The sequence below is a fragment of the Micropterus dolomieu genome, linkage group LG09 (genome assembly GCF_021292245.1).
Source record: "Micropterus dolomieu isolate WLL.071019.BEF.003 ecotype Adirondacks linkage group LG09, ASM2129224v1, whole genome shotgun sequence".
NCBI lineage: Eukaryota > Metazoa > Chordata > Actinopteri > Centrarchiformes > Centrarchidae > Micropterus > Micropterus dolomieu.
This window is the reverse complement of record NC_060158.1, coordinates 3,715,887-3,727,667: the sequence shown is the minus strand read 5'-3', so window position 1 is coordinate 3,727,667 and position 11,781 is coordinate 3,715,887. Positions and strand designations below refer to the sequence as shown.

Sequence of the window (11,781 nt, the reverse complement as noted above, 5' to 3'; positions counted from 1 at the left end):
GACAGACATGTAGACCGATGACTGACGGGCGGACCGATGACTGACGGGCGGACCGATGACTGACGGGCGGACCGATGACAGACATGTAGACCGATGACAGACATGTAGACCGATGACTGACGGGCGGACCGATGACTGACGGGCGGACCGATGACAGACATGTAGACCGATGACTGACATGTAGACCGATGACTGACATGTAGACCGATGACTGACGGGCGGACTGATGACAGACATGTAGACCGATGACTGACATGTAGACCGATGACAGACATGTAGACCGATGACAGACATGTAGACCGATGACTGACGGGTGGACCGATGACTGACGGGTAGACCGATGACTGACATGTAGACCGATGACTGACGGGTGGACTGATGACTGACATGTAGACCGATGACTGACATGTAGACCGATGACTGACATGTAGACCGATGACAGACATGTAGACCGATGACTGACATGTAGACCGATGACTGACGGGCGGACTGATGACTGACATGTAGACCGATGACTGACATGTAGACCGATGACTGACGGGTGGACTGATGACTGACATGTAGACCAATGACAGACATGTAGACCGATGACAGACATGTAGACCGATGACTGACGGGCGGACTGATGACTGACATGTAGACCAATGACAGACATGTAGACCGATGACAGACATGTAGACCGATGACTGACGGGCGGACTGATGACTGACATGTAGACCGATGACTGACGGGTGGACTGATGACTGACATGTAGACCGATGACTGACGGGTAGACTGATGACTGACATGTAGACCGATGACTGACATGTAGACCGATGACAGACATGTAGACCGATGACTGACATGTAGACCGATGACTGACGGGCGGACTGATGACTGACATGTAGACCGATGACTGACATGTAGACCGATGACTGACGGGCGGACTGATGACTGACATGTAGACCGATGACTGACGGGTGGACTGATGACTGACATGTAGACCGATGACAGACATGTAGACCGATGACTGACGGGTGGACCGATGACTGACGGGTGGACTGATGACTGACATGTAGACCGATGACAGACATGTAGACCGATGACAGACATGTAGACTGTTTAGTGACGGGTGGACTGATGACTGTCAGTGGTTAAAGAATAAAAAGTCGTCCTCCTCCGTCTCTGTCAGGTTCTGTGGTGGGACGTCCGAAAGTTGAGCGAGCCCACAGAGCGCCTGGTTCTGGACCCGAGCAGAGAGGGGAACCTGGACCGAGCTTTAGGAGCCATCTCCCTGGAGTTTGAGTCCACCATGGTGAGGCTCATCTGTGGTCCCCTGTCTTCTACGTGGTTCTGGTCTGTCCCTTGTGAGGGTTGTGTCTTTGGTCGCCAGTCCAAGCGGGGGTCCCAGATCTCACTGAGACCTGTCCACTGACGGCTGATTCAGAGCCAACCCAGAACAGGCTGACTAAAAACCCTGACCTCCAGAAATTCACAATCAAACGTCACGGTCACGGTGGCAGCAGACTTTCACAAAGCAGCTGGAAGGTTCTTTCTAACCACGTCCTCCAGCTCGTCCTGGAGGATCTCGAGGCTGTTTCTCCCAGGATGGAGTTGTAGCAGTGCAGGTGAAGCGTCTGAATATAAAACCCCAAAACAATCTGTACCAGCAGCAGCGCTGTTGTGTCCAAGAAAACTTGACAAAAATGCAATTTCACATAATTTGTGAAACATAAATTTTACCATATCTCTGAACAAATAGTTGGAAAAGCTAGAGCAGATTATAAATAAAAAAACATACAGCTTAAGGACTAAACCAGGCGTTTCGTTTGCACATTAAAATCCTACAGAAACGTCTCCTCATCAGCTTAAAAGGGACACGTTTGCATCACTAATTTGCTTTGCTGACCTCGGCTGCTCCACGGTCAGCACCACGCTTTCTGTTCCAACAACAAGAGTTAACTATTAGCATGTACAGTGCGCGAGCAGGACCGAGCTGCAGGCTACCTGAGGTTCTCAACACTGCACAGGGAGGCAGTAATGACATGCAGCCTACTTCCTATAAATTCAGCTAGTGTTCCGAAATCCGAGCTGTCAGCTTTCCTGACAAATACTGCTGTAAATATCTGCACCATGTTTCATTCAGTCTATAGCAACATTACCTTTACTGAATTAAATTCCTGTTCAGCTCGCAGTCAGAAGGGGGGGGGCTTTAGTGAGCTTCACTTTTCCAGCTATTTGGGAAACAGACTTTTATTGGTCTTGAGAAGCCGACACATTTATTTTCCTCCGCTTTCATTCACCGTTACTATCTGCCGGACCATCGAACACTCGCTACGCACCTCCCGATTCCTTACAGGAGTTACGCTGCTCTTATAACAGCACCTGTCAAGGAGTTGTTGTGAGGAGAGGAAGCGAGCCGAGCGTCTCTCACTCAGTAACGATACATCCACAGGGAGGCGCTGAGGGGCATCAGACCCCTGCACTGGCTCCTCTCAGCATGAAGGAGGTCCTCTGAACCTGAGTTCATGGTCACAGGTGAGGGAATGCAGACCAACCGGACCTTCACCTTCAGAACCAGCTCCGCCTGAAGGGCCACAGTCTGATCCACGTTACTGCTGATGCGGCACTGATCCACCGCACGATAATGGCCAAAATGATAATCACAATTTAATCTATATTGAGATCACAATTATTAACTGATTTTAGGGACAGTATATTTTTAATGCACTTTCAAATTGAAAGAAACAGACTTTCACATCCATGTTGTGCTACATTTCTGCTAACGAACAAATCTTTGCATCAAAATAAGACTTAAAGTGCATCAGAATCAAATATAAATAAGTATTTTACCCTGAAAGTCCACTGAGTCCGGCTGCGTCGCGGCTTTGTTCCGTCCTCTGCTGCCGCTGGAAGCGTCTCGTGTCTCAGGAGCGGAGCACGTTGTTGATTTGTCCTTTTTGTGCGGGTCGACTCACAAGCACCGATCAGGACGCAGCCGGACTCAGTGGACTTAGCGGGTTACTCTTCGACTCTGGGCTGCAGCGGCAACACCCGGGGAACACGCAGCCAAAACGCCTCCTGGTGGAGTTTTAATGAGCGGAGCATTTTACACGGCAACATCGCAGTCGATCATGTTCATTTCATTGTGGGAAGCCAAAACCACCTGTGGTGGTCCCACACGGTGGTGGTTTTGCCTCTTCAGGCAGAGGATCCCCAGTCTGGGCGAAGCTACTTCAGCCTGACCGTTCTGATTCATAGAGGTGTTTGGAACTGCATTAGTCTGGCCTCACGTTACAGCAGACCAACAGCGGTGCAGCTCTGCTCATTCTGTTTGACAGTACCACCTCAGACCTGCTGGTGGCGGGTTATGTTACTGCAAGTTCACATCTGTGTCTCAGCCTCAGTGTCTCTGTCCCCGATGTCTCTGCAGCCGACTAAGTTCATGGTGGGGACGGAGCAGGGCGTGGTCGTCTCCTGCAACAGGAAGGCAAAGACGCCGGCAGAGAAGATCGTCTGTACGTACGACGGTCACCACGGACCTGTCTACGCCCTGCAGAGGAACCCCTTCTTCCCCAAAAACTTCCTCACCGTGGGGGATTGGACGGCTCGCATCTGGTCTGAGGACATCAAGGAGTCTTCCATCATGTGGACCAAGTAGGAAGGATGTGGACTTCACATCAGTACCTCTACATTTAAAAATGGAGATGCCTTTCTGGTCTCTCTGCCGTCTCTTGTCTTCCCGTCTGTCCCATCTCTTCTTGTTTCATCTGGTTTTGTCTCTGCTTGTTTGGTCTTGTGTCCCGTCCTTTTCATCAGGGTTAATCTTGTTTCTTCATCTGTCATGTTGAGTTTTATCATGTCCTTTTCTTACCTTGTGTTAAACCGTTTCTTCACTCGTCCTTCCTACCCCAGTCTGTCCCGTGTCTCATCATGTCTCATCCTGACTCGAGCTGCTGTGATCTGTTCTTCTCAGATACCAGATGTCGTATCTGATGGACGCCTGCTGGAGTCCCGTCAGACCCTCCGTCTTCTTCACCGTAAAGATGGACGGCGTGCTGGACGTCTGGGACATCTTGTTCAAACAGAACGACCCCACGCTGAGTCTCAAGGTGCCATCTTTAAATCTGTTTTCAGGAGTCAGCAGGTTTTCAGTTGTAGCCGTCATGAAACACGTCCCCAGTTGATGGTTTTGTTCTCTGTTGTGGTCCTCAGGTGTGTGACGAGGCCCTGTACAGCCTCCGGGTTCAGGATAACGGGCGTTTGGTGGCGTGCGGCTCTCAGCAGGGCGGAGCCACGTTGCTGGAGATCTGCTCCGGACTGTCGACCCTCCAGAAGAACGAGAAGAGCCTCCTGGCCGCTGTGAGGAGCAGACCTGAGCTCTGATTTAGTCTCAGAGAAACCAGAAGTCAAGTTTTTAGATGTTTAGGGGCAGAGAGTTGACAGGACTCTCAGAAGTCCCCACGGTCAGTCATGGTTATCACCTTCAACCTAAAGACCACCTGGCCGCCGCTCACTCCTTCAGATTCAGGTCAGCAACTGACCAGAACTGACCAGACAGCAACTGACCAGGCAGGAACTGACCAGACAGCAACTAACCAGACAGCAACTGACCAGAACTGACCAGATAGCAACTGACCAGGCAGCAACTGACCAGACAGAAACTGACCAGACAGGAACTGACCAGGCAGGAACTGACCAGAACTGACCAGACAGCAACTGACCAGGCAGCAACTGACCAGAACTGACCAGACAGCAACTGACAAGGCAGGAACTGACCAGAACTTACCAGACAGAATCTGACCAGACAGCAACTGACCAGACAGCAACTGACCAGAACTGACCAGATAGCAACTGACCAGAACTGCCCAGACAGCAACTGACCAGAACTGCCCAGACAGCAACTGACCAGGCAGGAACTGACCAGAACTGACCAGACAGCAACTGACCAGACAGGAACTGACCAGGCAGGAACTGACCAGACAGCAACTGACCAGGCAGGAACTGACCAGAACTGACCAGGCAGCAACTGACCAGACAGCAACTGACCAGGCAGCAACTGACCAGACAGCAACTGACCAGGCAGCAACTGACCAGAACTGACCAGACGGCAACTGACCAGGCAGCAACTGACCAGAACTTACCAGATAGCAACTGACCAGACAGCAACTGACCAGAACTGACCAGACAGCAACTGACTGGGCAGCAACTGACCAGAACTGACCAGGCAGGAACTGACCAGGCAGCAACTGACCAGAACTGACCAGACAGCAACTGACTGGGCAGCAACTGACCAGAACTGACCAGGCAGGAACTGACCAGGCAGCAACTGACCAGAACTGACCAGACAGCAACTGACCAGGCAGCAACTGACCAGACAGCAACTGACCGGGCAGCAACTGACCAGAACTGACCAGGCAGCAACTGACCAGGCAGCAACTGATCAGAACTGACCAGACAGCAACTGACCAGAACTGACCAGGCAGGAACTGACCAGGCAGCAACTGACCAGACAGCAACTGACCGGGCAGCAACTGACCAGAACTGACCAGACAGCAACTGACCAGGCAGCAACTGACCAGGCAGCAACTGATCAGAACTGACCAGGCAGCAACTGATCAGAACTGACCAGACAGCAACTGACCAGGCAGCAACTGACCGGGCAGCAACTGACCAGAACTGACCAGACAGCAACTGACCAGAACTGACCAGACAGCAACTGACCGGGCAGATTTTTGTACTTTTTCTTATTGAAGTCACAGGTCGAGGCTTCAGTCACTTTATGGCCGGGGGAAATCTACCTGTTAGGGGTTTAGTGGCCCTTTAAAGGAGCTGGGCAGGTTGGACTGGGTGAGTTATAATCAGCCATAACTCTCATGACTAAAATCAATTAATTTTGAGAACCTTTTAGCCTCCACCTTTGTGGTGGAACCAGTTTTTTGGCAAGTGCAAAGCTCCATAGCTTTATGGGCTGGATTGGCCATTTAAATGTTTTGCACCTTCTAATAACGACTGATCAAGCTAGATTTCGACTGGTAGAAAGGTGGACTGGTCGGCACAGAGCAAGCAAAACTAAGGACATTTATTTATAGCCTAACCCAGCCGTGAATCATCATAGACTGCAGTCTGTTTTCCAAATATTAACAAGGATATTAAACCCGATCGGTTTCGCGGCCTCATCAATAACCGTCTGTGTGCAGATGTTCGAGCGCGAGACGAAGCGAGAGAAGATCCTAGAGGCCCGGCAGAGAGAGATCCGTCTGAAGGAGAGGAGCCGGTCCGAGCAGAGCAGAGAGGACGACGGGGGACGGGAGGACGGTGAGGACAGTCCTGATCAGCTGATTGCCAGAGCTGAGAAAGACTTCTTCAGCGTGGTGGAGTCGGAGCTGAGGAGGAGGAGCGAGAGGGAGGACCACGTCAACCAGGTCAGAACCCCCCACCTGGAAACAGGGGGAAACAACTAGCTTAGCATAAAGACGAGAAAGAGGAGGAAACGGCTATCTTAGCTTAGCATAAAGACTGGAAACAGAGGGAAACAGCTAGCTTAGCATAAAGACTGGAAAGAGGAGGAAACGGCTATCTTAGCTTAGCATAAAGACTGGAAACAGGGGGAAACAACTAGCTTAGCATAAAGACGGGAAAGAGGAGGAAACGGCTATCTTAGCTTAGCATAAAGACTGGAAACAGGGGGAAACAACTAGCTTAGCATAAAGACCGGAAACAGGAGGAAACAGCGAGCTTAGCATAAAGACCGGAAAGAGGAGGAAACAGCTAGATTAGCTTAGCATAAAGACCGGAAACAGGAGGAAACGGCTAGCTTAGGTTAGCATAAAGACCATAGACAGGAGGAAACAGCTAGCTTAGCTTAGCATAAAGACCGGAAACAGGGGGAAACGGCTATCTTAGGTTGGCATAAAGACCAGAAACAGGAGGAAACAGCTAGCTTAGCATAAAGACCGGAAACAGGCGGAAACAGCTAGCTTAGCATAAAGACTGGAAACAGGAGGAAACAGCTAGCTTAGCATAAAGACCGGAAACAGGAGGAAGCAGCTAGCTTAGCATAAAGACCAGAAACAGGAGGAAGCAGCTAGCTTAGCATAAAGACCAGAAACAGGAGGAAACATCTAGCTTAGTATAAAGACCGGAAACAGGAGGAAACAGCTAGCTTAGCATAAAGACCAGAAACAGGAGGAAACAGCTAGCTTAGTATAAAGACCGGAAACAGGAGGAAACAGCTAGCTTAGCATAAAGACCGGAAACAGGAGGAAACAGCTAGCTTAGCATAAAGACCGGAAACAGGAGGAAACAGCTAGCTTAGCATAAAGACCGGAAACAGAAGGAAACAGCTAGCTTAGCATAAAGACCGGAAACAGGAGGAAACAGCTAGCTTAGTATAAAGACCGGATACAGGAGGAAACAGCTAGCTTAGCATAAAGACCAGAAACAGGAGGAAACAGCTAGCTTAGCATAAAGACCGGAAACAGGAGGAAACAGCTAGCTTAGCATAAAGACCGGAAACAGGAGGAAACAGCTAGCTTAGCATAAAGACTGGAAACAGGAGGAAACAGCTAGCTCAGCTTAGCATAAAGACTGGAAACAGGAGGAAACAGCTAGCTCAGCTTAGCATAAAGACTGGAAACAAGAGGAAACAGCTAGCTTAGCATAAAGACTGGAAACAGGAGGAAACAGCTAGCTTAGCATAAAGACTGGAAACAGGAGGAAACAGCTAGCTTAGCATAAAGACTGGAAACAGGAGGAAACAGCTAGCTTCCCTCTGTGTTAAATATTCTAAAAACAAGGTCCACCTACTTCAGAACGTTTGTCCATATCCTCCAGCCACCCTGAGCCGGTGGAACTCGTTCAGGTGTGTCGTTCACCTGAACGAGTTAATTCTCTATGATTTTAACTTTTCTTGAAGCTAGAGAGTGAACTCGTACGTTTCTGTTTCCTTCTTCATTCTGAAGGTCAGTTTGACTGAATGTTGTTCTTCATCAGGAGAAAGACATCTGTGAAGAAAAAGAAGTGGAAGACGAAGCAGAAACTTCACCGTGAACATGTTAATATTTATTCTGTACTTGTGTTTGTTCTGTCACACACTCAGTTTTATTAATAAAGAGAGTTTCTGTAAAGCAGAGCGGGAAACTTTATTTCACTATTTTCAACAGAAGCTCCAAACTGATTTACAGGAAGTAAAAGATGTAACGTTATAAAAGCTTCAGCTTCAGGCCAGAGGTCAGAGGTCAACAGCAGAGTCACTTGATCTACATATTGTAGAATATTCAATAATATTTTAATTAATTATTTTTCTGTGTTGTTTATTAGTCTTTAATTCTCTTTAATAATTAATTTTATAATAAATAAGCCATATATTTATTTACAGACCGGTCGCTTTGGATTAGTTTATCATGCTTTTATTGTGAAGGACTCCGGAAGTCGTCCTGTTGTTGCAGGAAGCAACACGCCGTTAGCCCCGCTAGCTGTTAGCATCAGTCCGCCTGCAGATCCCGGTCCCTCCCGGCTCTCGGTGTGAACATGTCCCGGGTCCAGAAGCTCCGGGTCTTCGTCAGTGAGCGTCTGAACGCGGCGGTCGAGGAGATTTTGGCAGCTTTTGAAAAAACGCTCGTGAAATACGAACAGGAAGCGGCTCTGTGTCAGGAGGTGATCTCCCGCCAGCACGCGCTGCTCTGCGCGCTCCACAAGCCGCTCATGGAGCTGCCGTCCGCAGGTGAGTCTGCTTCAGGTTCAGGTGTTCTCTGTGGAAAAGCCAGAGCAGGTAGCCGTTAGATGCATGATGCTGTGAGTTCAGATGATTTTACATACGTCGCTCCCGTCGTATGTGTGACGTTTCTCTCTGTACAGCCTGAAAACTAAACACTGAGGATGAGAGAGAATGAATCTGAAGCTCCAGGTGACGTCGCTCAAACGTCTCGTTTGGTCCAGTAGATTATCTGACGAGCTCACTGAACTCAAAACACAAAAACTACCGGGTGTTAAAAATGTTTTGTTTCCTGCAGACGCCTTCACGCAGCAGCTGTCGGTGAGAAACGATCCGCCTGAGCACCAGGACCAGAACCAGGAGGACCCAGAGCCCCCGCATATTAAAGAGGAACAGGAGCGAGAGCAGCTTCAAGACCTGGACGTGGCCGACATCATCCAGTTCACCTATAAACCCAGGTGTGCGGCGAGGCCACGTGAGGTCGTGGACCTGTCAGCCGCCGGGACAGTCCGGGCAGAACCAGGAGCAGCGGGACCACATCAGGACGTCCACCTGGTGTCTTCTGAGACCGAAGACAGCGACGACTACAGCAAAGACCCGGCTGCCCCCAAACCAAAGAGGAGCTGCAGACCAGGACCGCCGCTGAGCTGCAGAACCTGCAGAACCTGCAGCCGGACCTTTAAAGCCCGGAGGTTTTTAATCCGGCACCTTAAAGCCCACCTGCGGGAGGCGGAGCCGGCCTGCGGTCTGTGCGGCGAGCGATTCGACGCCGCAGAGAGTCTGAAGCTTCACATTCAGACTCACCGCACCTCTCAGAGGAGGGAGTTGGAGAACCAGACCAGGACCCGGAGCAGAGAGAGGCGGGTCCATCAAGGCTCACAGCCCGCCACAAACGCCAGGGAGAGAGCGCACGCCTGTGACGACTGCGGGAAGACGTTTCTACAGGTGTGGAAGAAGAAGAGGCACCGGTGCCCCCTCGGGAAGAGGAACCCGGAGAGCCTGAAGGGAACCACGAAGAAGTCTTAGCGGGTCGCTCCGGTCCTCCGTCCTGCTTTATAGTTTATAGTCCCTCTGGTTCTGACCCGTCAGCAGCTTTTTATTTGTTTCTGTCCGGACCTGAAACTCAGATTTTGGGAAGCGAATTTACTTTAACGAGGAAACAAGTTGAAATATCTCCAGATACTCCAGCTTCCTCCTTGGTACGTGTGCGCAGAGCTGGACCCTGATTGGCTGTTGGTCCGTGGCGACGTCCGGAGGTCGAGCCTGTTCTCCGCTCAGACTCTGCCGCGTTTCCTGTTCAGTTTGATTTAGTGAACGAGGCTTTCAGACGTCACGGGTTCGTTGTCCTGCAGAGACGGAGGCGGCGTGTGATTGGCTGCTCTCTCCTCAGGTTAGTTAACTGTGAAAGCTGAAGCTGCTGTTCTAAGTTCTAATAAAGACATTTTCTTTACACAAAGTGTTTATTGATTTTTTTTCCCCCCACAAATAATCAAGAAACAAATCAAAGCAGATCTGATGCAGAAAAGGAGAAGAAATCCACAGACAGACACAAACCTGAGCACAAACCTGAGCTTACAGTCCGGGTGTGCGTCCTGTAAGTAAACTCTGAAGCACATAAAGAGGAGAGAATTGAAACGGCGCCTCACATGGCAGAAGGATGAAAGTGTCTGAAATGAATCCAGATATCCCCTCTGAGTATTCCAGGCTTAAAGTCTTTCTGAAGAAACAAACAGCCGTTTGATTGGTTGAAGTGCACAATAAAAACATCATTTAAGATCATTTGCAGCCACAAAAAGATCCAGATTCAGGATCAGAAACACAAACAGAGATTCTGTTTCTGCAGAAGAGCCTCAGATATGTTTAATCAGGAATCAGATTAATCAATACTTTATTTATTCTCCTAAACAAGGTGAACAGGAGACAAATGACATTTAAACTGATGCCGTTTCCAGCGAGAGCTTCATGTTGTTCTCACATGTTCTTATGGAGCCAGACGCTGAGCGCCGGCGTGTGGACGTGACGCGCTGCTGCTAAAAACACCTTATGGAAATAAACCACGTCCTGTTTCTTTAACTCGTCAGCACCTCGTTCAGTTTGTGTGAATAAATGTTTAAACACTACTCGGAGGGAGGCCCCTTCCTGCAGGTCGGTTATAAAGGGGCGGAGCTCCGGGGCCACCTCTCCTCCGGGGCACAAGCGTTGGTGAAAGTGTGTTTTTTACCCACCAAACAGCTTCAGGAAAAGGAACGTCAGTGTCCCTGAGTCAGATTCAGAGTCTGCCTCCTTTTCTTCCTGCAGTCAGGACGGATTAATATTAACGAGCTTCACTGAGCGTTTTCAGGCAGCTGTGGGCGTTTGGACATTTTCATTTATTCATTTTCATTTATCCAAAGCGACTTACAATTGTGGTCGCACGTCTCTGGAGCAACGAGGGGTTAAGTGTCTCACTCAGGGACACAATGGTGGATGTCTCACAGTGGGAACTGAACCCAGGTCTCCCACAACAAAGATTTATCTTATCTATGATCCATCACCACCCCAGAGGGCCGGACATGGAATCACATTTCAAACTGATGTGATTTATAAAGGGAACTCTGCGCAGGACGTGTTTTACAAATCATAATATTTTTGTGCGTACGCAGCCTTTAGGACTCCTGCGTACTTTTATTAAAGAGTCCACTGGTCAGACTGCAGTTCCCTGAGCCGCCACAGGAGGCCGCTGCGTTCTGTAAAACTACCAGGGTTCGCTTTAACGTACCTGAAAGGTCTACAGGTGTTCCCAGGAACCATGGAACAGGTTTATATCACAGAGGTGGACCCCAGAACACAGCAGAGACCGGTACCTGCTGAGTCCAGGACCTCGCTTCCAGTAAACATTGCTTCTGGTTCCACCTTTCAGTTCTTAAAATAACTGGACAGACTGACAACAGAACCCTTGGGTGTGTTTGGGACCGGTCCCTCCAGCAAACAGAACTTGGGACTGAAAGGGGTTTCTGAACCAAACAAAGACCTGGATCCAAAGTGAGGAAGAGATAAACAGTGTCTTTAATTTAATCCACAGACATAGTTAAATTATTTTGTAATTT

The 11,781-nt window shown here is 49.4% G+C and overlaps 2 protein-coding genes across 2 annotated transcripts in view; both read left to right on the top strand.

Annotated features, from left to right (window-relative positions):
• Positions 1–8,111, top strand: part of dnai2b (dynein, axonemal, intermediate chain 2b) — a 12,022-nt gene extending 3,911 nt beyond the window's left edge. The window contains exons 7-12 of the mRNA XM_046058827.1: positions 1,172–1,294; positions 3,413–3,636; positions 3,956–4,091; positions 4,195–4,341; positions 6,180–6,404; positions 7,975–8,111. Of these exons, the coding sequence (XP_045914783.1) occupies positions 1,172–1,294; positions 3,413–3,636; positions 3,956–4,091; positions 4,195–4,341; positions 6,180–6,404; positions 7,975–8,031 (912 nt within the window). The 3' untranslated portion in view covers positions 8,032–8,111. The remainder of the gene's footprint in view (positions 1–1,171; positions 1,295–3,412; positions 3,637–3,955; positions 4,092–4,194; positions 4,342–6,179; positions 6,405–7,974) is intronic.
• Positions 8,112–8,415: 304 nt separating this feature from the next.
• On the top strand, positions 8,416–10,151 carry LOC123976590 (zinc finger protein 135-like). Its single transcript, XM_046058893.1, has 2 exons — positions 8,416–8,704; positions 8,994–10,151. The coding sequence occupies exons 1-2, from the start codon at positions 8,512–8,514 to the stop codon at positions 9,719–9,721; spliced, it is 921 nt and encodes a 306-aa protein (XP_045914849.1). The 5' UTR covers positions 8,416–8,511; the 3' UTR covers positions 9,722–10,151.
• The last annotated feature ends 1,630 nt before the right edge of the window (positions 10,152–11,781 follow it).

Coding starts and splice junctions, on each gene's coding strand:
- LOC123976590 (XM_046058893.1), top strand. CDS start 8,512: ATGTCCCGGGTCCAGAAGCTCCGGGTCTTCGTCAGTGAGCGTCTGAAC. Junction 8,705..8,993: donor CATGGAGCTGCCGTCCGCAG/GTGAGTCTGCTT, acceptor TGTTTCCTGCAG/ACGCCTTCACGCAGCAGCTG.